At 42.2% G+C, this 24,779-nt stretch overlaps 1 protein-coding gene across 1 annotated transcript; it reads right to left on the bottom strand.

Moving 5' to 3' along the window:
• Positions 1-1,464: 1,464 nt before the first annotated feature.
• Positions 1,465-21,432, bottom strand: TNNT1 (troponin T1, slow skeletal type). The gene is made up of 10 exons (XM_069741221.1): positions 21,413-21,432; positions 18,584-18,605; positions 15,901-15,961; positions 15,510-15,626; positions 10,247-10,324; positions 6,672-6,785; positions 6,437-6,546; positions 3,981-4,071; positions 3,857-3,897; positions 1,465-1,744 (listed from the first exon to the last, which is right to left on the bottom strand). The coding sequence occupies exons 3-10, from the start codon at positions 15,952-15,954 to the stop codon at positions 1,699-1,701; spliced, it is 651 nt and encodes a 216-aa protein (XP_069597322.1). The 5' UTR covers positions 15,955-15,961; positions 18,584-18,605; positions 21,413-21,432; the 3' UTR covers positions 1,465-1,698.
• Between the last annotated feature and the right edge of the window lie 3,347 nt (positions 21,433-24,779).

Here is a 24,779-nt window from a genome sequence, read left to right on the forward strand (position 1 = left end):
TCTCACATCACTCACTTTGCTCCTGGGCTCCTGTCCTCCAGAGTTACATACCCATACCATGCTACTTATGTTCTCACATCACTCACTTTGCTCCTGGGCTCCTGTCCTCCAGAGTTACATACCCATACCATGCTACTTATGTTCTCACATCACTCACTTTGCTCCTGGGCTCTTGTCCTCCACAGTTACATACCCATACCATGCTACTTATGTTCTCACATCACTCACTTTGCTCCTGGGCTCCTGTCCTCCAGAGTTACATACCCATACCATGCTACTTATGTTCTCACATTACTCACTTTGCTCCTGGGCTCCTGTCCTCCAGAGTTACATACCCATACCATGCTACTTATGTTCTCACATCACTCACTTTGCTCCTGGGCTCCTGTCCTCCAGAGTTACATACCCATACCATGCTACTTATGTTCTCACATCACTCACTTTGCTCCTTGGCTCCTGTCCTCCAGAGTTACATACCCATACCATGCTACTTATGTTCTCACATTACTCACTTTGCTCCTGGGCTCCTGTCCTCCAGAGTTACATACCCATACCATGCTACTTATGTTCTCACATTACTCACTTTGCTCCTGGGCTTCTGTCCTCCAGAGTTACTTACCCATACCATGCTACTTATGTTCTCACATCACTCACTTTGCTCCTGGGCTCCTGTCCTCCAGAGTTACATGCCCATACCATGCTACTTATGTTCTCACATTACTCACTTTGCTCCTGGGCTCCTGTCCTCCAGAGTTACATACCCATACCATGCTACTTATGTTCTCACATTACTCACTTTGCTCCTGGGCTCCTGTCCTCCAGTGCTACTTACCCATACCATGCTACTTATGTTCTCAAATCACTCACTTTGCTCCTGGGCTCCTGTCCTCCTGAGTTACATACCCATACCATGCTACTTATGTTCTCACATTACTCACTTTGCTCCTGGGCTCCTGTCCTCCAGAGTTACATACCCATACCATGCTACTTATGTTCTCACATCGCTCACTTTGCTCCTGTGCTCCTGTCCTCCAGAGTTACTTACCCATACCATGCTACTTATGTTCTCACATCACTCACTTTGCTCCTGGGCTCCTGTCCTCCAGAGTTACTTACCCATCCCATGCTACTTATGTTCTCACATTACTCACTTTGCTCCTGGGCTCCTGTCCTCCAGAGTTACTTACCCATACCATGCTACTTATGTTCTCACATTACTCACTTTGCTCCTTGGCTCCTGTCCTCCAGAGTTTGGAAATTGGGGTCCAGTGCAATTTCCCACGTTGTTCAACCTTACACCTTATGTCGGCTCCTTCAATGATTCATCAGCTTCATCTGACCCATCAGTGAGTAGGACGACCACAACGACCATAAATCACACTTCGGTTTCTCAGATTGTTATGGGAAACCATAAATAAGAGATACATTTTTTAGACATGCAAAACTTAAGAAATCAGACAGATGTTTTTGCACGGTTATTTTATTCAGCAAGGGACATTTCTGTGGTTGTTGGCCTGAAAGAATATAGAAGTCTGCAGACAGTTGCTGACAATGCATTTGGCTCCCATCATAGAAGCAACGGGGTGACATTGTGCTCGGATTATCATCTTCTCCAGACAGAACATGAGATGTAGAGCACAGGATGTATTCCTGAATACAATAACTCCCAGCGTTGTGCACAATTGCCATATTGGACCTTTACTTCCAGCGACCACCTACACGGCCTTTTCCGGCTCCTTTTTTGCTAAGGGATAAAGAACAACAAAAAAAAAATTATTGGCTGCAGTGCTGTTGATGTGACGGCACCGCTGCAGTCAAACTATGGAGATCAAGGCAAGCTCAGTGCTAGACCCGGGGAGGGTAGGCAAATTTAATTTCTCCCCTCTCCCTATTGAAAACATATCAATGATCGGGTGAGCATGCATGTGTGTGGGGAAAATAGAGAGAGATGTTGGCTGAGCAAGCTAAATGATTTCTTTTAAATGGTAATAAAAAAATGTAATTTGCTGAAATAAAATGTATTGTAGTTAAATTCCCTGAGCTCCACTGATTCTGCAGCTCTTTTCCATTTTGCTCTGCGTCGCTCCATTGCAGAGATATTCACATTTGTTGCTTCTGGAATCTCTGCTTGTACGGCAACCGGGCGTTTCTTCAGAGTCTTCTCTGGGTGGTATGCTTTCACCCCTCCCTCTCAAATGTTGCCAATCACATCTCTGAGATGCTGCCAAACTGTGATTGTCAGTGTCTGGTGAGGAAAGAGATTAAAGCCTACGCAATCAAATAAGACTCTGAAGAAACGTCCTGTTGCACTACAAGCAGAGATTTCACATACTGCGCTCCAACAGCAACAAATGTGAATATCTCTGCAATGGAACAAGGCAGAACAAAAAGGAAAAAAAGTGGCAGAATCAAGAGAGCTTGGGGATTTTTACAAAGTATGAACAGTTATCTTAAATTATATAGAAAAATAAAAACCTTGAATTGTTTGAAAACGAGAGAACGTTAATAGGGGCATAAATGCAAGGTGAAAAGTAGATGACATTCATCCGTAAAAACCCAATAAAAACATTTTCCTGTCTTTTGTAGCTGCTAACTACAGCGCCAATAAATGAGTAAGTTCACAAATAATAATATCTATAGTCGTCACATATAATATCAGATGGTCACAGTATCCACCTTTGTGTGTAATAGAGAACAACATTCACATATGTCCGTAATTATGGGGCAGATCTACTAACAAGGAACGTTGTGATAAGCATTTGGTCGTGTTCTTTGGCTTCAGGATCCTGTATTAGCCAACAACTAATTGGTTTGGTTTCTTATTGATAAGATGCAGGAATCCCCAAATCCTGTGTAAATTGCCGCAGTTTGGAGGCTTTAAACTTTACCCAATGTCCCCTTCTTTAGAACATAACATCTGTGCACTTCTAAAGTCCCACATTATTAAAGGGACTCTGTCACCTGAATTTGGCGGGACTGGTTTTGGGTCATATGGGCGGAGTTTTCGGGTGTTTGATTCACCCTTTCCTTACCCGCTGGCTGCATGCTGGCTGCAATATTGGATTGACGTTCATTCTCTGTCCTCCATAGTACACGTCTGCGCAAAGCAATCTTGCCTTGTGCAGGCGTGTACTATAGAGGACAGAGAATGAACTTCAATCCAATATTGCAGCCAGCATGCAGCCAGCGGGTAAGGAAAGGGTGAATCAAACACCCGAAAACTCCGCCCATATGACCCAAAACCAGTCCCGCCAAATTCAGGTGACAGGTTCCCTTTAAGTATCACTGTTTATTTGTGTTTAGGTAGATTCTTGTATCACCCTTAACATGAACACTCTGTATGATTTAATGTAAAGGAGGAGAGTGGTTACTGCCCCAAAGACTGCAAGTGAGCGGCTGCAGGGAGAATAGAACGTCGTCATTTTCTCCCTGTAGCTGCTGCTCCAGTAAAGCAGCATCTTATTGGCAAATTTAGATTCTCATCATTTAAACACTATTTACCTGCTAGTTACCAGTAAATTTGCAGGTATTTTTTTATTTTATTTGGTAGGTTCCTTTTAAAGCCCAACAGTATGACAGCAGGGGGTGGGGTGGGGGTGGGAGGGGGTAGAAGAAGCAGAGACAAAGCCCCGTCCCCCCTCCTGCCGTCCGTTTGGTGTCTTTCTGCTAGAATGGATTACACTTGACAACAGGCAGCAAACAGAGGGTTGCATAGTAAGGAGTCACCTAGTGGACGGCATTTTCGAATACATTTTCGGGATTAAACAACAACATTTTTTAAATATAGGGATTTGCAATTTGACTATTTATCAAATGAGATCAAGTTGTGTAAAATTCGAGGGAAGAAGATACTTACAATTTCTGTGCATGGCTTATACGGTTGTAAAGGACGTTAATCTAAAAGAAAAGTAGTGAGAATTGTAGAATTATATATAGACATACCGTATATGTATTCTGCATGTGTCGCTTCTATACAATACCTCATATTTTTGCGTTTTCATTTTCTCCATGAGATCAAACTTTTCGGACTCCAGCTGATGCATCCAGTCTGTGAGCTCTTTAGCTTTCTCCCTGTGTACAATAAATTACACATTGACCCATTATTATTAGGGATTTCTATAGCGGAAGGTTTCCATATAGGTTTGAAGAAAGAATACTTTGAAGATTCAGCCTTGAACCATTGCCGGAGACAAGAGTAGTCCAACTCTGCCCCAAGGCCGGCTATTCCCAGCGCTGCTGCAGGTGATTGACGGGGATAGATCTGTCGATTGTCTCTAGCAGCGCTGGGAAGAGCCAGCCTAGTCTTTAAAGTAAATTTTCCAGTGATAGTCAGATCTTCAAAGTATAATGTCTCTAAAACACCGGAGCGTTTCAGGGAATACTATATCTGGCTACTCTCATGCCACTTGGACAGCATGGACATCATGAATCACCCAACAGGTTCCCTATAAAGGCTATGAAAACATTTGACATAGAAAAAATGATTTTCACTTATTTTAATGATTTTCTTTAGTTATTAAAATTGCAATATGTTTCATTGTGTTTTCTTTTATTCATTTTAGACTCTCCGATATGCAATTTTGCAGCCTGATCCGTCTGTTACATTTTTCTCTTGTAAGAGTGTCCCTCCCTGTAATACATGCTGGGGGCGAGCTTTGAATTTCCCTCCCAGTAATGTAGGCTGGATGTGAATTCTGTGTCTATCCAGTATTCTGCTGCCTGCTTCCTTTCATGAATCAGGTTTGTGTACAACACCTTCTCTCTGGTTATCTGTAACACTGAGAAAAGAAAGGGGGGAGCCGAGAAAACCATCAGGACCAGGAGCTCTGACAAATTTGTATGTTTTATGCAAAGCGCTTAGCTATAGGAAGGAGTTACAGAGACTGTGCAGCAGAAAAATGGTAGGAAATCTCTAATGGAGAGTATTTAGAAAGGAGGTTTTCTAGTTGACAGCAAGGGCTGCTCAGAGTCACTGAGCTCAGTTATTGCCTTCAGCACTGTCAAGGTGACATCGGCACTGCAAACTTTAATAAACAGTGGGAACAGCAGTGAAGATTCAACATTGGACCCATAGATGATACATAGATTTTTGCAACCAACTTATTTCTCCAACTCCATAATTGCAAACCTTTTATAATATCCTACAGGGCCAATTGTGACTCTGGAGCCCGTATATCCCTTTATCCATCCCTGACTGTGGCACAAATTGAGATGATAAATATTTATTCTTTATTTTGCCGTGATCCTATCTGCAACTGTACCTTAGCTGGTTTTCCTTCATGTTCTTGATTCCTATCTGCGACTGTACCTTAGCTGGTTTTCATTCATGTTCTCGATTCCTATCTATGGTTGTACCTTAGCTGGTTTTCATTTACGTTCACGATTCCTATCTGCAGCTGTACCTTAGCTGGTTTTCATTCATGTTCTCGATTCCTATCTGCGACTGTACCTTAGCTGGTTTTCATTCATGTTCTCGATTCCTATCTATGACTGTACCTTAGATGGTTTTCATTCACGTTCACGATTCCTATCTGTGACTTTACCTTAGCTGGTTTTCATTCATGTTCACTATTCCTATCTGCGACTGTACCTTAGCTGGTTTTCATTCACGTTCACGATTCCTATCTGTGACTTTACCTTAGCTGGTTTTCATTCACGTTCACAATTCCTATCTGTGACTTTACCTTAGCTGGTTTTCATTCACGTTCACTATTCCTATCTGCAGCTCTACCTTAGCTGGTTTTCATTCATGTTCTCGATTCCTATCTGCGACTGTACCTTAGCTGGTTTTCATTCATGTTCTCGATTCCTATCTATGACTGTACCTTAGCTGGTTTTCATTCATGTTTTCGATTCCTATCTGCGACTGTACCTTAGCTGGTTTTCATTCACGTTCACGATTCCTATCTGCAGCTGTACCTTAGCTGGTTTTCATTCATGTTCTCGATTCCTATCTATGACTGTACCTTAGCTGGTTTTCATTCACATTCACGATTCCTATCTGCAGCTGTACCTTAGCTGGTTTTCATTCATGTTCTCGATTCCTATCTGTGACTTTACCTTAGCTGGTTTTCATTCATGTTCTCAATTCCTATCTGCGACTGTACCTTAGATGGTTTTCATTCATGTTCACGATTTCTATCTGCAGCTGTACCTTAGCTGGTTTTCATTCATGGTCTCGATTCCTATCTGCAGTTGTACCTTAGCTGGTTTTCATTCATGTTCTCAATTCCTATCTATGGCTGTACCTTAGCTGGTTTTCATTCACGTTCACGATTCATATCTGTGACTTTACCTTAGCTGCTTTTCATTCATGTTCTCAATTCCTATCTATGACTGTACCTTAGCTGGTTTTCATTCATGTTCACGATTCCTATCTGCGGCTGTACCTTAGCTGGTTTTCATTCATGTTCTCAATTCCTATCTGTGACTGTACCTTAGCTGGTTTTCATTCATGCTCTCAATGCATAAAGGTTTGTGCCGCTCCGCTAGAATCTTTCTCTTCATTTCACGACCGGTCTGTCTCTTCCCTCTCTTCTGCTCCGCCTAAAAAATAAAAATTAGGTCGATTACCTACAAAAATCTACACATAATCCATATGTGAGTGCATGTCCAGGGAGGCAAACTATATCTTTAAAATGAAAATATACTTGGCCACGATGATGACTTACCTTCATGAGATAACCCCCAAACTGGGCTCCCATGTTGGAGAGAACTTTTTTCTTCTTGGCATCATCATCAGCACGTTTTTTAGCCTCCTCCTCTTCTTTTCTCATTTTTTCTTCCTATGAAGAACCACATTTCCATTGTGTGTATTAGCAGAAACTTTATTATTCTACAATTTAAAAAAAAAAGATCTCAGTAACCCGAGTCTTTGTGCAACTGAAATAAAATAGGGACCTGATCAAAGTGAAAAGTATGACGCCTATCCTACCATAATGCAACCCAGGAGTGGTACCAAAAACGTAACACTCTTTAAGATTTGTCCACAAGATTGAACGTCTACCATACTGAGTGGCACTATAGGAAATGGAGAAATGTGGCTCATGTCCAAATGTTTCCTTTTCGCGGTCACTTGTCAGATCTCACGACCTCTGAGCTTTATATGTAATAGTGGAGTAAATCACCTACGATGAAAATCTACAGTCAGATTGCCACAGGCTTCGGAAAGATCGTGCTTTTAAGTTCACTTCTGTTAACTACTTAGCTGTAGCTAAAAACGGGAGCAGAACCCATGAGAAAAAAGAACAGGTCACAGACATCGATTCCGAGAAGTAAAACTGCTCTATCCTGAACACGGCTGGTGAGCCCTACTCATCATAAAGGGATGATGGGATGCAAGCTGCACACTTGATACATAATATTTCTGTTTGTTTTAATGGAGTGAAATAATAAAATATTGTTTGGCCAAAGTCACAACATTCTGTGTTGACCAATCACTTCCTTAATCTATTTGGTTGCTGTCAGCATTGCCTCAACTTTTATAATAAGACCAATTATAGATAAAGAGGAACCGCTATTTTTATTTCAGAAATCAGTAGCACAGATGAAAATAAAAAACATTGTAATTTATCTTATCGTAGAAATCTGCTTCTTTCTTCTCCTGGACTGATCATTCCATCTCAAAATTCTCAATTCACGAATAAAATCTGTTTTTGGTAAAGACAGATTTTTACAATACTTAGATAATAGATGACAGTTGGTGCTCGTAAAGTTCTACATTGAACTGTAACTGCGCCTAGCTTCTCCCCATTCACTTCTTCATAGACCTTTATAAGCACCAACTGCCTTCTCCTTTCTCAATAATGGGAACCTCTGTCTACAGAATAGAGGTTTTACCACTGAATTGAGAAATATCAGTCTAGGAGGAGAAAGAAGCAGATTTTTCTGATAAGATATATTACAAAGTTGTTTATTTTCATGTGCATTATTGATGTATGAGATACAGTTATATGAAAAAGTTTGGGCACCCCTATTAATCTTAAGCTTAATGTTTTATAAAAATTGTTTTTTTTGGCAACAGCTATTTCAGTTTCATATATCTAATAACTGTTGGACATAGTAATGTTTCTGCCTTGAAATGAGGTTTATTGTACTAACAGAAAATGTGCAATCTGCATTCAAACAAAAGGTGCATAAGTATGGGCACCCCACCAGAAAAGTGACATTAATATTTAGTAGATCCTCCTTTTGCAAAAATAATAACCTCTAGTCGCTTCCTGTAGCTTTTAATGAGTTCCTGGATCCTGGATGAAGGTATTTTTGACCATTCCTCTTTACAAAACAATTCCAGTTTAGTTAAGTTTGATGGTCGCCGAACATGGACAGCTCTCTTCAAATGATCCCACAGATGTTCAATGATATTCAGGTCTGGGGACTGCGATGGCCATTCCAGAACATAGTGGATGCTTTCCTGAAACGGAAAGTACTTGCAAGCAGCATAATACAAAGAATAGCAGGTTTACCCAGAATCCTTTGCAGTAGGCGGAGCTATGCAAATCATCTCTTTCCACCCCAGTCTAATCCACAGCGCTTGGAACCGCCAAGCGTGCAATGCTGCGGATTAGTTTCTAAATTTACACAGCCAACCAATTCCTACCTGTGGACACGTGTTTCGGGCTTTAGGCCCTCATCAGCACAGGGCTGGAATTGGTTGGCTGTATGGAGTGGGGCTCGGTGAGCAAGCGATATATATATGCTAGCCACCTTAGGGAGAGACCCAAGTTGGGTAAATTTAGAAACTAATCCGCAGCATTGCACGCTTGGCGGTTCCAAGCGCTGTGGATTAGACTGGGGTGGAAAGAGATGATTTGCATAGCTCCGCCTACTGCAAAGGATTCTGGGTAAACCTGCTATTCTTTGTATTATGCTGCTTGCAAGGACTTTTCGTTTCAGGAAAGCATCCACTATGTATTTCCTTTAAGTAGAGGGCTTTTCGGTCTCTTTCGTCCCGCTACATTTAGCCCAACTTGGGTCTCTCCCTAAGGTGGCTAGCATATACATTCCAGAACAGTAATTGTTCCTCTGCATGAATGCCTGAGTAGATTAGGAGCGGTGTTTTGGATCATTGTCTTGCTGAAAGATCCATCCCCTGCGTAACTTCAACTTTGTCACTGATTCATGAACATTATTGTCAAGAATCTGCTGATACTGAGAGGAATCCATGCGTCCCTCAACTTTAACAAGATTCCCGGTGCCGGCATTGGCCACACAGCCCCAAAGCATGATGGAACCTCCACCAAATTTTACTGTGGGTAGCAAGTGTTTTTCTTGGAATGCTGTGTTTTTTGGCTGCCATGCATAACGCCTTTTTGTATGACCAAACAACTCAATCTTGGTTTCATCAGTCCACAGGACCTTCTTCCAAAAAGAAATTGGCTTCTCCAAATGTGCTTTTGCATACCTCAGCCGACTCTGTTTGTGGCGTGCTTGCAGAAGCGGCTTCTTTCGCATCACTCTCCCATACAGCTTCTCCTTGTGCAAAGTGCGTTGTATAGTTGACCGATGCACAGTGACACCATCTGCAGCAAGTTGATGCTGCAGCTCTCTGGAGGTGGTCTGAGGATTGTCCTTGACTGATCTCACCATTCTTCTTCTCTGCCTTTCTGATGTTTTTCTTGGCCTGCCACTTCTGGCCTTAACAAGAACTGTACCTGTGTTCTTCCATTTCCTTACTATGTTCCTCTTAGTGGAAATTGACAGGTTAAATCTCTGAGACAGCTTTTTGTATCCTTCCCCTGAACAACTATGTTGAATAATCTTTGTTTTTAGATCATTAGACAGTTGTTTTGAGGAGCCCATGATGCCACTCTTCAGAGGAGATTCAAACAGGAGAACAACTTGCAAGTGGCCACTTTAAGTAGCTTTTCTCATGATTGCATACACCTGGCTATGAAGTTCAAAGCTCAGTGAGGTTAGAAAACCAAAAAAAGTGCTTTAGTAAGTCAGTAAAAAGTAGGTAGGAGTATTTAAAACAAGAAAATGATAAGGGTGCTCATACTTATGCACCTGTCAAATTCTGTTTGAATGCAGATTGCACATTTTCTGTTAGTACAATAAACCTCATTTCAAGGCAGAAACATTACTGTGTCCAACAGTTATTAGATATATGAAACTGAAATAGCTGTTGCAAAAAAAACAATTTTTTATAAAACATTAAGCTGAAGATTAATAGAAGTGCCCAAACTTTTTCATATAACTGTAATACTTAGAAGGACAGTCACTAGATAAACTGTAGTTTACTTACCGCCATTCTGGCTTGTCTCTCCCGCTCCTTTTCAGTCCTGAAACGCTGTTGCTCTGCCCGTTCAGATCTGCGGTGTTCCTGAAGAAACACAATAATACAATAATACAATTAGTGCAGCTGGCTATCTCAGCATATAAACAGGCTAGGTGTTCATCTAAGTTAGTCAGCTGGTGAGGCTGACCAGACTGGATGTGTCTTGAAGTTGAAGGGAGAAAAAAGAGTCTGTTTAGGCTGTGTGCACCAAATCGCAAGAATCTGTGGTTTCTATTGACAATAGAGGCTTTGTCTGACCGAACTGTGACTAGCTCAGCGGTGTCTGAAGTGGTCAGGGTCGATATTGTTTAGTCTATGCCTGGACAAGGCTAGGGATTTATGTTTAAGATTTTTCTGGTTTTGGTGCTGTGCAACCAGTGGAAAGCAATAAAAACTGCACATGTTTGGACCCAAACTGCATTGCCTGTGGACCTAATGCATACCAGAACGAGTGAATTCCTACATCAAATACTGAACGTGTGAACGTGGCCTAATGCTGAGTTTCTATCTCGCCCCAAATAAAAGAAGTAAAGGTCATACACCCTCAATATCAGTGGGCCTAAAGCTCAGTGGGTGACAACTATTCCTCCTGCCCCTTCTTCTCCAAACAAATCCACGCTCAGCTGAGCATGCATGCATATTCTATAGGCAGATGGGAAGAATTCATAAGCAAATCTCTCGCAATGTTTATTTCCTCTGAGAATAAAGATCAGATGGAGAATTCTGCACAGATTTTGTAAGGCTGTGTAAGGGCTTGTTTTTAGGGTAACTATAATGTATTAACTTCTTTGTATTGCTTTTTATTTTAGGTAGGGGAGGTGACCAAAAAAGCAATTCTGAACTTTTCATTTTCTTTTCCTCTTTCTGGTGTTTACCATGTGGATTGATTAATTTACTAGTTTGATAGATTGGAGTTATACAGACAAAGAAATAGGAATTATTTTTTATTTTTTCCTTCTGTATTTTAAACAGGGAAAAGGAGGAGTGATTTGAATTTTTCTATTTAGAATTTTATCATTTTTAAACCTTTTTTTTACATAATTTTTTTAGCCTCATTATATTGCACTACCACAGCATTGCAGTATATTGGAAATATCATGGTCTTCTATGGAGCTTAGCCTGTGGTTGGGCTTCACAGAAGAACCAAGATGGCAGCTACCTCCAACCCATCGGTTCTCTCTTACGTGGGACCAATGAGAGCCGATGCATGCATGCCCTGGCAAACACTCTGTTTAAAAGCCGCTGCATGTAAATGGTTAACAGCTCAGCTCTGACCACTAGTGGTGAACGAACGTGCTTGGATAAGGCGTTATCCGAGCATGCTCATGTGCTGACCAAGTGACTTCGGCGTGCTTGAATCCAAGCATGTTCGCCTGGTAACCGAGTGACTTTAGCGTGTTTGAATCCGAGCATGCTCGTGTGCTAACTGAATTACTTTGGTATGCTCGAATCCAAGCAAGCTTGTGTGCTAACCGAGCAACTTTGGTGTGTTCGAATCCGAGCATGCTCGTGTGCTAACCGAGCATCTTTGGCATGTTGAATCGGAGCATGCTCGTGTGCTAACCGAGCAACTTTGGCATGTTCGAATCCAAGCATACTCGTGTGCTAACCGAGCGACTTTGGCATGTTCGGATCCGAGCATGTTTGTGTGCTAACCGAGCATCTTTGGCATGTTGAATCGGAGCATGCTCGTGTGCTAACCGAGTGACTTTGGCGTGTTCCAATTCGAGCATGCTCGTGTGCTAACCGATCGACTTTGGCGTGTTCAAATCGGAGCATGTTCGTGTGCTAACTGAGCGACTTTGGCGTGTTCGAATCCGAGCATGCTCGAGTGCTAACCAAGTGACTTTGGTGTGTTCGAATCCAAGCATTCTTGTGTGCTAACTAAGCGACTTTGGCGTGTTCGAATCCGAGTATGCTCGTGTGCTAACCGAGCAACTTTGACATGTTGAGTTGGAAAATGCTTGTGTGCTAACCGAGCGACTTTGGCATGTTCAAATTGGAGCATGCTCGTGTGCTAACCGAGCGACTTTGGCGTGTTCAAATCTGAGCATGTTCGTGTGCTAACCAAGCGACTTTGGCATGTTGAATCGGAGCATGCTCGTGTGCTAACCGAGCGACTTTGGCATGTTTAAATCCGAGTATGCTTGTGTGCTAACCGAGCGACTTTGACATGTTTGAATCCGAGCATGCTCGAGTGCTAATCGAGCGACTTTGGCGTATTCGAATCCTTGCATGCATGTATGCTAACCGAGCGACTTCGGCGTGTTTGAATCCGAGCATGCTTGCATGCTAACCGAGCGACTTTGGCATGTTGAATCGGAGCATGCTCGAGTGCTAACCGAGCGACTTTGGCGTATTCGAATCCGAGCATGCTTGTATGCTAACCGAGCGACTTTGGCGTATTCGAATCCGAGCATGCTTGTATGCTAACCGAGTGACTTTGGCATGTTGAACCGGAGCATGCTCGAGTGCTAACCGAGCGACTTCGGCGTGTTCGAATGTGAGCATGCTTGTATGCTAACCGAGTGACTTTTATGTGCTCGAAAAATGTTCTAGTCCCCGCAGCTGCAGGTCTCGCGGCTGTTGGACAACCGCAACACATGCAGGTATTTCCTATTTATTAGGCAATCCCTGCATGTGTTGCAGCTGTCGAAATTCTGCGGGGACTAACACATATTTTCTGAGCACACCAAATACACTCGGTTAGCACACGAGCATGCTCGGATAACAGCTTATCGAGCATGTTTATTCATCACTACTGAGCATGCCCTGCTCCCGCGCCCCCTCCACACTTGCGGACCTCTGCACAGGACATTTATTTATGTCCTAATGTGGTAAGCGGTTAAATAGTACTATGTAGGAAAAAAATCTAGTCGTTCAGGGATAGACTTTCTGTAATATTAGAGGTGGCCCTTTATGAAACTTGGCTAGATATAAAACCTGTGAATTAATTGCTATACCATTAAATGCCAGCAGTGGCTTGTTTGAAGCCAGTTTATTGTAAATCCATTACAAGTGTAACCTCTCCCAGGGTAATTTGCTGGTGTATTGTGTGTCATTGTGTGCCGCACATACACCCACATCTGAGCCGTCCATCACTGTGCTAATAATCCCGCAGGGTGGGGGCAGCGCACATGGTATTATCTGGCTTTTACTTGTCAATACATGCACTTATGTCTAATTTATTGGCTCGGCAAACACTAGAGAGCTTTTTTCTTTGGTACTTTGTGTATTTCTTTCGATAGTGAAGAGTAGCCCACACCTCTGTGCAAACTAACCATTGGTACATTTATGACGTTGAATAAACAGTGACCAGATCTCTATGTAATACCTAAAAATAAAAATAAAAACATACAAACCCCAAACCCTTTGCCGTGGCCTATAGATCGTTGTTACAGGAATGTCATTTTTCTACTACATTGTATCAGAGATTTATATAAACAAAAATCTTTAAAGGAAATTTGTCGTAGGATTAACGCCCTAAAAACTCATCTACGGGCATAAAAACCTTTAAATCCATCAGCACCTTTATTTCTTTTATCTGTTGCTGCATTGCAAATTAGTAAGTAAGTGCTAAGGGTGAGACTCAGCACTTAAGGTGACCAGTAGTGATAAGAGAATGTGCTTGGATAAATCGTTATCCGAACATGCTCGAGTGCTGATCTAGCAATTCGGAGTGCTCGAAAAATATGCTCGAGTCGCCATGGCTGCATGTCACACAGCTGTTTGACAGCCACTACACATCCAGGGTTTCCTGTTCGTTAGACAATCCCTGCATGACTCGTGGCTGTCGTACAGCTGTGAGAAATGCAGCCACGGGGACTCAAGCATAGTATTGGCACATGCCGAAAAAACTTGATTAAGCACGAGCATGCTCAGATAACACCTTATCCAAGCATGCTTGATCATCACTAGTGACCAGGTTCCCCACTCAGAACTAGCCCCTTTATTTTGATTGATAGCTCACCATCTGATTTCCTTCTCTGGCATCTGATGTCACATGTGTTAGGGGTCGAGTTCCCACCTCTGCACAGGGGGAATCTCAGGCCATCTCTGCTGCGGTCTCCCATTCTTCTCCTGCCGCAGTGGAGCCTGCTTAGCGGAGACGTCAGTCCCAGCGTCTCGCTCAGTCTGACTCTGTACAAAGAGTTTCTGCTGCTTTTCCTGCTTTTGCCATTGAAGTCAGTGCTGGGCAGCGGCGAGCAGACGCTTCTGGGACTAAGTCCTGCTTTTCTCGTTCTGAGCATGCCCAGAGTAAGATCTCTCAGTGGAGATCGAGGGTCACATGTTCAGATACTGCAGCTAAAGCCATTGGTCCTTCAGGAAGGTCCTGTAGGTGCTCAGGCTCTGTGGCAGCCTCTCATTGGTCCTTCTAGGAAGGTCCTGTATGTGCTGCAACTATTTAAGGCACGCATGGCTGCACGGTCATGCGCTAGTATCTTTCTATGTTATGTACTTTGCGCCATTGTGGTCATTTAAGTTTGTGTTCAGGGACCCGGCTGAAATAATCCCCTAGAATGCTGGCACCTCCGGCAAGGAGATTGTGTGTGTATGTTTTCAGGGACCTGGCTGAAATAAGCCCCTAGAATGCTGGCACCTCCGGCGAGGAGTTTTGTGTGCATGCGTGACCACTGACTGCTCTCTGTTGGGCAGTTAGCCTGTGCCTCTGTGAAGTCTAACAGGGCGCAGTGCTTTGCTTTCACGACTACTCTGTGAAATACCAGAGTTAGTTCATACCGCCATATAGTTCCGCCGTTTGCTAGCAGCAGGTTCTCCTGCACGGTAGACCCCGGGCTGCGAACGCATCAATTTCAATAAAACATCTACATTTACTCGGTGCATTCCGCTAGCCCTAACAACATGTCAATCAAGTTAAAGAGGCTATTGCTAGGTGGGGAAACAATCTCAGGAGGCTTTGGCTCCTTAAGTGCTTTGTCACACCTAGAGCACTTAACACCTCATTTGCATATGTATAAAACCACTAATTTCTTAGGATTACATCAACACATAGACAATATAAAGAGGTCAATGGATTTACATTTGAAAGTCCTGCATATATACAGTTTATTTGGTTGGATCTTAATGGTAGATTTCCTTGAAGTAAACCTAATGGTGTTTTCTGTAGATGTCCAGGCCCCAGACCGTGAGCAATTTTCTTTGTTCAGTCAAAAGAATATTATGTACTTTTGATGTATATTTCATATTAGGTATATAATAATATACATACGATTCTACCCTTTAGGCCAATTAATTCTTCTTCCTCCTTTTTACGTTGTTCAAAGTGAACATCTATCAGTGTCTGAAGTTCCAGGAGATCTTTTTCCATTCTCTTCCGATGGATATCCTGAAATAGCAAAGGATGACAGCATGTGGCTTTATTCATATATTCTATAATATCTCTAGAGAAACATTTGTGTGTTATCCTGTTTCCTCATGTTTAAGCCAATCCATATATCTGGGTGTATTTCAGCTCTTATTTACACAATCATTACTTTGTCTTCTTCTGCCTATAATATCAAATGTCTTCCTGAGATAAAAACAACTTTCCCTTTTATTTAATGAGAGTCCAACATAATAATTAGATATTTACTTTTGAAAACTAGAATTACATCACTTACATCAAAGTCAACTCTTTCACCCTCTGGAATTTTTGGAGGGACAAGCTGGGCCATCGTGGGCCTAAGAACGACATAAAACGGGTGATGTTAACATTTGTCCTCGAAAGATAAATCTAGAAAGTTTTTTCATTATAGTTGTAGAAACGACATCTTTATAGATTTAATTGAGACAATGGCAGCGAATGGCCAGGAAACTTGTAGGACTAAAGTGTATAAATAAAGGCTGCAAGCGGGAAGTGAGTGAGTGTGGGGCTGAAGCCACATGGCAATCATCAGTCAACTGTGCCAAGGAGGTAGAGAGGACAGAGGTATCGGGGGTCTCCATAGGAGACATATCCTCAGGGGAGGTGGCTGCTGTTGATGAAGGTAGTATAACATATTGGTGACATATTACCGGAGGATACCACCGTTGTCCAATTACTTGACCCCACTGCTATCACTAAAACAAAGAATAATGGAACCTAAAAAGGTGTGAGCCACTTCATCTCCTAATAGTTGCACTTGTTTTTCATGGGCTTCTGTACTGACTGTAATCGGACTATCACCGATAAGATATTGTGTGTCCTTCAAACCACACATCCAAGCCCTTACCGCCTCCAACTCAAAAATATTTCCAAAATTTGTGCTTTCCTTAAAGCTGAATTTACTAAACTATCAGTACATGACCTCATCATCTCCCACCTCAACTACTGCAATATCCTACTTTTTGGCCTCTGAATTAACACTCTCCACTTCTCCAGTCCGTCCTTAACTGTGCTACCCAATTAATCCTCCTTTTGCCTTGCTACTCTTCCCTCTGATATTCCTTGGCTTCTAATTCCTCTAGGAGTCCAGTGTAGATTTCTAACAATGACTTACGAGACCATTCCTAACCTGTCCAAGCCATACATCTCCAAACTAATCTCCTGATACCTGCCCACATGTATTCTCCAGTCCTTACAAGACCTCCTTCTCTTCTCCACACTCATGTGCCTCACTTAATCGCCTCCAAGATCTTCCCCGAACATTCCCCATTACCTGGAACTCAGTGCCTCAACACGTCCGATTGTCTCCCACATTTGGAACCTTCATACAACCTGAAAACTCATCTCTTTCGGAAAATCAACAGCCTGCAATAACCCCACTGCCACCTCACCAACACTGGAGATGCCTCAACCTCCCAACCTATCTGGCATCAAATGCTAGTATGACGTCGGGAAGACGTGAAATAAGAGTGGACCCTCTGGGTCACGGCACTGAGGCTCCAACGGATGAGCAAACCTGGAAACAACCCTTATACAGGGACCGTGAGGAGCAGGCTCGAGGGAGCCAGATGCCGCAACAGCTGGAACCAAGAGGGAAAAAGCACAGGACAGGGTAACAGCAATGCTAGTGTCAGAGAGGAACAGGAATACAAGCTTTGCCAAATAAACAGGACGGAACAGGGAACGGGCCAGAAGCACGTATGGAATGCACACGATAATCAGGCATCGCCATAATGGCGGAAGTGCTTGATATATCCTGTGCTGAAGGCTGATTGGGAGGCAAGGGCTGCTGGGAAGAAACTGAAGGGGTTAACTGCAGGGAAGAGCGCACGCCCGCGAGCTAAGGGGTTTGCAAGGAGCAGACACAGGTCGGGAGAAAGAATGGGGACGTGCACCATGCTGAGGCACCCTAGTGGCTGCAAAGGAGGACGGAGGAAGAGCAGAACCCCCGGGGACAGTGGTGGCAGAGACTGCAGCAGCGGAGATGGCGGCGAGGCGTCCAGAGTGGCGAGGAGGAAGCGGGAGAGCAGACCCCGGAGCGACCGCGACAGGAGCGACGACAGCGCGACGCTTGGAGAGGTAAGTAGCGGCAAAAGCGGAGGGAGCAGCGGCCACGACAGCTAGCAATATGCTGCCAATGTATTTGGTGAGACAACGCTTTAACTTTCTGGTGCACTTTGGTGACTGACTAAGCTTTCCTGCAACCGGGGCAAAGATCCAGGTGTCCTAATCTGGCAAATCCGTCTTGGCTTGCTGCTTTTTTACCCTACCTTCCAGGCAACCAGCAATTGTGGCAAATGTCCTGCAAACACTCTGGCTACATCCCTACTATAACATTTTTACAACATATTATTTTTCTACCAAATTTGCCATGTCTTGCCTTGTTTCATTTGATTTTTAAAGACAAGCCATGATTATATGGCCAATCTTGGTCATTAAAGGGACATTCCCACTTCCAACATCCTATCCCAATATTTACTAGGTGTGATAATATCAGCAAATACCTCAAATTAGAAATAGTATAGTTCTTTTGATTAGCTATGTCACTCACCAAATGGTAACCATGGATACCTAAGCTACTGCAAGGCCCTGCACGTGGGCTAATCAGAAGAAATATACTACATTTCTTCTTGGATTTGCTAATATTATTATACCAACTACAAATTGCTAACCCTAACCCTAACCTGTAAGTGGAGCGATCAGTGAACATTACACATCCTGTCGACACCAGAACTGAACATTCTAAATATTTTCAAAAATTCTAATTCAAGCTAACTGTTTATTTTTTTGTGGAACTTTCCATAATAACGGATGTTCTACAAACGTCCCTCAGTTTATGGCCGACCAGTGACAGGGCTGAAATGAACAAGATCTAATATGCAGCATGAAACTCGAGTAGCTGACAGTTTAATGTGCCGCTATGGATAGAGAATGCTTACCTTGGCCTGGGGCGCTCCTCCTCTGTTAACAAGAAAACATATATAATATTATTACAGTATTCGGCACAGTAATGAGATTTGACATTACACTGAAAGCTGAGTCATGATGTAATCTTCTCCCGGTCACAAGCCCGTAGGGAAGGTGTTATTCTTCTCTGATGTCTGGCTTTACAATTTAACATCACTTAATTTCCCATCGAACATGGTGTCAATTAGCACGCACCACAAGAGACATGGTGGCCCCCGTCTTCAAACTCTTCTGTTGTGAACTGATCCCCAGTGATTGAAGCTGCTTCATAATCTCACTGTTTATGTTTTTGCTGTGACAGCCGTATGTTACCCAAGCAGAAAAATACGCAAGTGATGGAACATGTATGACCCAGACTGGCTTTTTCGGAAGTCTGTACGTACAGGGGTCCTTCAAATATACTTTATGGAAGCTTGAATATAAGCTAAGTATGATGTGAGACCCCCAATTGTCAGCCATAATCTGTTCAGAAACGTGAACAATGAAAGGGAACCTGCCATGGTGGACATGCTGTTCAATCTGTTGACAACACCGCGTAGAGAAGAAGTTGAGCAGGATCATATATAGGTTTGTTGGAAAAGATTCAGTATAACTTGTCCTTTATTCATTGGAATCCCTGTTAATTGTCCGCAAACGAGTCCAGTGGGCGGGCTTACTAGTGATTGACATGCAGAGTACAGTGAAGACTGTCAATTACTGAGCAGGACCGCCCACTGGACTCGTATGCCTACAAATACCAGGGATTTCAATGAATAAAATGCAAGTATTACTGCAATTTTTCCAACAAGAATATCTATTAATCAGATCAACTCCTGCTCTATAAAAAAAATCTGCTCTCTTGTTTTATCAGTTTTGCACAAGTAAGTGTTTAAGAACAGAAAATAACTAGTAAGACATGGATCTGTAAATGGTGGTCAACACCTTGGGGGTAAACAGTAAAAAGTGCCCATAACTTTTTTTCTAGGTTCTGCTTGATGAATCTTTTTGCCCAGGTGATCCGATAACCATGGATACTGTAACAAAGCAGGCCGAGAGTCTTCTCACACCATAGCTTCCAACCTAGGAAGTAACTGTGGACTGCAAACTTTCTAGCTGTGTGCAGTGGTTGCTAATCATGTCAGTATGATTTTCCAATAACTGCTTTATTCTATTGAATAACCTTTATATTTGACACCTACAGTCGGCTGTCAGGGACAGTAATTGTTATAATAAATCGGTTAGGACACTGAGCTATTAGTGTAAGAGGCACAAGGGTCTTCAGGCCTTCTCATCGATCCTAGGACATGTATTCATTACCCTGAACACACCACAAACCATCCGCAAGAGGGAAAGAGGCTGGGGATTGTAAAGCTATTTGATGGGAACGAATGCACTGACACAGTCAACACATTGGCTTGGAAGATGTGTAATTGCCTTCAGCTCAATTCAGCACAGAGGGAAAAGGCAAAAGTTACTAAGCAGTGCTGCGAAAATCTGAACGGATTGCCCTCCATATTAGTTTTGTGTGTTTGCAGTGGGTTGACAATGCCTTGGGAAGAGCAAGAACTTTCTGCCCTCTACCATGGGCTGTTAGTCATAAAATGTTAAAAATAAAGTTATATATTGTTATGTTTTTTACTTTTTATTTCATTTTTATGTTTTTTTTTAATGTTAATTTTTTATTATCTTAGCCCTAAACTTAAGCCTATTTCTAATGGTAGAACTATCCCTAACCCTAACCCTAACCCTAACTTTAACCTTAGTGTTATCTCTAACCCTAACCCTAACTTTAACCTTAGCCTTATCCCTAACCCTAACTTTCTCTAACCCTAGTCTTATCCCTAACCCTAGCCCTAACTTTAACCTTAGTGTTATCTCTAACCCTAGCCCTAACTTTAACCTTAGCCGTATCCCTAACCCTAACTTTCTCTAACCCTAGTCTTATCCCTAACCCTAGCCCTAACTTTAATCTTAGTGTTATCTCTAACCCTAACCCTAGCCCTAACTTTAACCTTAGCCGTATCCCTAACCCTAACTTTCTCTAACCCTAGTCTTATCCCTAACCCTAGCCCTAACTTTAACCTTAGTGTTATCTCTAACCCTAACCCTAGCCCTAACTTTAACCTTAGCCTTATCCCTAACCCTAACTTTCTCTAACCCTAGTCTTATCCCTAACCCTAGCCCTAACTTTAATCTTAACCCTTGCCCTAACTTTAACCCTAGTCTTATCTCTAACCCTAGTACTAAACTTCACCCAAGCCCTACCTCTAACCCTAGTCCTAACCCTAACTTTAACCTTAGACTTATAGCTAACCTTAGTACTAAACTTAACCCTAGTCCTATCTCTCACCCTAGTCCTATCCCTAATCCTAGTCCTATCCCTAATAGTGATGGGCAATACGGCTCTTTTTGGTGATCTGGTTGACTTGACTCCACTGGCCAAAAAAAGTCGTCTTTTGTGGATCCTAAAATTATGAAATATGTGTTCACCATAAGTAAACCCCACCTACTAGTAAGTGTATCCTTGCCAATACAAGTGTATTGAGAGAGGATGTGCCCACTAGTCAGGTTCAGCCCAGGAGCATGCATATCACATACCTGACCTCTGTTCCCGGGGCAGAGAATGGCGAATTCTAACATCGCACAGTGTGTGTGCCTGGAGGATTCACAAGTCTGCAGTCACACAGAGTGACTACAGACTTTTCATGTTAGGTTGGACAACCCCTTTAAATCATTCTCTAAATGAGCACTTACAAAAAAAAATCATTATCAATGAAAATAAAGATCAAAATTCTGTAAACACCTTTGCATTTATCTATTACCTTCTACTTGTTCTCCATACTCCTCTGTACCAGCAGAATGACAGGGAAGACAGCAGGATGGCAGGAGAGGCAGGCAGTAGCATGGCAGCAGTGAACAGCAGCAGCAAAGCAGGGAGGCAGGATGCAAAAAATATGGGACATATAAAATAGAAAACAAATCACACACTGCAATGGATACTGTCACAATAGCAACACTGGTATAAGATGAGCAATGTATTGTTTTAAGAGTACAGATGTAATAATTGGTGGAGAAAGGTTGAATTTGATGGACCTTAGTCTTTTTTTCAACCTATGTAACTATATATAATGGCCACCTTCTCCCAATGCTATTTCACTGAAGCAGAAAGACTGCAGCTTCATCCCCCTCCTCCCCATTCTCTACATCTGGAGTTTTCTGTTGTACCTTGAACATCACAGAAAAAAAATGGCTATATCCTTCCCAATACCTGGCCGCCATAGTACCTTACTGCAGGATTCAGCAACCACCTATGATAAAAAGCTGCTTTTTTTTCTGTGAAAATGTTGTTTGCTTTTGCGGCTGCCGCTTGACACTGAGTGCTGCTGCTCAGCTTACTTGTCACCAAAATACCCAAGTCCTTCTCCTGTTCTGTAGTCCCGAGTGTACTCCCATTTAATGTATAGGCAGCAATAGAATTACTCCGTCCTAGGTGCATTACTCTACATTTATCTACATTAAACCTTTGCCAAGCGTTTGCCCATTTAGTCATCTTATCCAGATCGTTCTGGAATATTGTAATATCAAGATCAGATTTTAATATCCTACATAGTTTGTGTCACCAGAAAAGGCTGACACTTTAACCCTTGTCAGGCTGCATAATTTTACAACCTTAACAGGCTGCATAGGTACAATTGTACCTTCACATATACCTCCACTGTGGGAAGACTTTACTTAGTTTCAGAAACTAAAGTTCATTCAGCTACAAATGTTATGCTGATATCTATTGTTCAGTGTTGTTACTGGTCACTTATGTTGCTGTCAATTAAGTTAATTCAAACTGGGAGTGGCTTCTACTTGTCTTCCTGCCTCCCTCCTCTCATTAGCCATTTTGCTGTTCATCTCATTGCTGTGAGCACACATTTCTAGGCTTGTGAAGTCTTCAATTTCTTGGAAACGAAGGTAGGAAAGTCTCACAGCATCTAACAGCCAGTTATACCTTTATTCTCATTATGTGGGGACAGAACAGTCAAATTGTCTTTCAGCCTGGACTTGGCTTACATATATTTTGTATGAAACTTATCACTATAGGTATAATTTTTATACGAAAAATGGATAATAATTAGTATCTACATATTGTTTTACGATGTTTTATTTATATTCAGCACAAAATACGAAGCCAAAATTCATCTAGCAAGTCATCATGAGTGATAGTAATGCTGGATCTAGTTTCCGCCATAATCCAAGAAAACGTGTTTGCAGGTTAGTATAATTTTGTGAAAAGCCAATAATGTAGTATTTCGGAAAATTATTTATTTTACATTTTTTCATATTTACAGATTTACGTCTGACGAAATAATGCGAAGGCTAGAAGAATCTGATTCTGAGCATGAGGATGAACCATATGTTCCATCTGATGATGAAAACTATGTACCACAAGTGGATGTTACTGAAGAAGATTCAGACATTGAACAAGAAATGGTCATAGAGCATGAAAATGAATACGAATCAGACGAAAGTGTTGAGGATGATTCTGTGCCTCAAAGTGCAGGCGACATTTGGACTGCTAAGGATGAAACTCAATGGTGCAGTAATCCACTGCCAAATGCACAAACAAAATCTCGTAATGTCCTACGACAAAGAGGTGGCCCTGCAGCAATCAGCAACCTATATACAGCAAAAGAGCTATTCAAGTCCATCATGACTCCCGAGATGTGTGACATCATATTACGGGAAACGAATCGAAAGGCCAAGAGAGTTTGTGATGCTTACAACAACGAACTGGTACAACGTTTTCCTGATTCTTCCAAACGGCCACCACAAAAAACATTCAAGCAATTTACTGAAACTGAACTTCATGCATTTTTGGGCATACTGATTGCTGCTGGTGTGCACAGAGCCAACAAAGAGAATCTGGAGGAAATGTGGAATGTTGCTGCTCTGCCTCTTATACGTGCAGCCATGTCTCGTGACCGCTTCAAGATGATACTCAGATTTATCAGGTTTGACAACGAAAATACACGTGCAGAACGTGTGCAAACAGATAAAGCTGCACCAATACGGGACATCTGGACAATGCTGAACAGTAATCTGGAGAGAGCCTACAAGCCATATCATTGTATCACCGTCGACGAGCAATTATTTCCATTTAGAGGTCATACTAAATTTACCCAGTATATACCTTCAAAACCAGCTAAATATGGCATAAAGATTTTCTGGGCTTGTGACTCATCAAATGCCTACCCTTTACAAGGTCAGCTCTACACTGGGAAACCAACTGATGGTCCTCGACAAGTAAACATTGGAGAACGAACAGTATTGGACCTAGTGAGCTCGTATAAAGGCTCTGGAAGAAATGTCACCACCGATAACTTCTTTACAACCATGGAACTAGCTAAGGTATTGAACTCCTGGAACATGACACTAGTTGGTACAGTGAGAAAAAACAAAAGGTTCCTACCTAACAACATGCAGCCTGCCAAAGAAAGGCCTGTATACTCGACAAATTTTGCCTACAATCATGATGCAACAGTCTGTTCATATGTACCAAAGAAGAACAAATCAGTCGTGCTTCTATCATCTATGCACATGACGGGAGAAGTTGAAGAGACACTAGCAGCCAAGCCAGAGATAATAAAATACTACAACATAACAAAAGGTGGCGTTGATGTTATGGATAAAATGTTGGGAGAGTACACTGTGAAACGACGAACATCACGTTGGACTTTGGCATTTTTCTACAATATGATTGATGTCAGTGGGTTAGCATCCTACATCATCTACAGAGAACACAATCCAAGCTTCAGGGCAAAGGATCAACGAAGAAAGTTCCTGAAAGATCTCGCAAATCAGCTGTGTATGATTGCAATTGAAGATCGTAGTACAAACAAAATGATAATGAGAAACCATTTTCTTCGAGGTGCAGTAGAAATGGTGCTTGGACGATGCATTGTGGTAGCATCGCAGCCAGCAGCTGGCCCCAAAATACCTCATGGTAGTCGTGGACCCTCCCCTGTTGTTGGTAGTTGCTATGTCTGCAGAGACCTGAGGCGAAAACAACGCAAGACTAGAAAGTCTTGTGTGGTTTGTGTGAAACCCATTTGCGATGAACACTCTGTAGCAAAGCCAACATGCATTACTTGCAAAGAAAATCAATAAAAAAAAGTTTCTTACATTTTCTTTTATAATGTA

Source organism: Ranitomeya imitator, chromosome 10 (genome assembly GCF_032444005.1).
Source record: "Ranitomeya imitator isolate aRanImi1 chromosome 10, aRanImi1.pri, whole genome shotgun sequence".
NCBI classification, from domain to species: domain Eukaryota; kingdom Metazoa; phylum Chordata; class Amphibia; order Anura; family Dendrobatidae; genus Ranitomeya; species Ranitomeya imitator.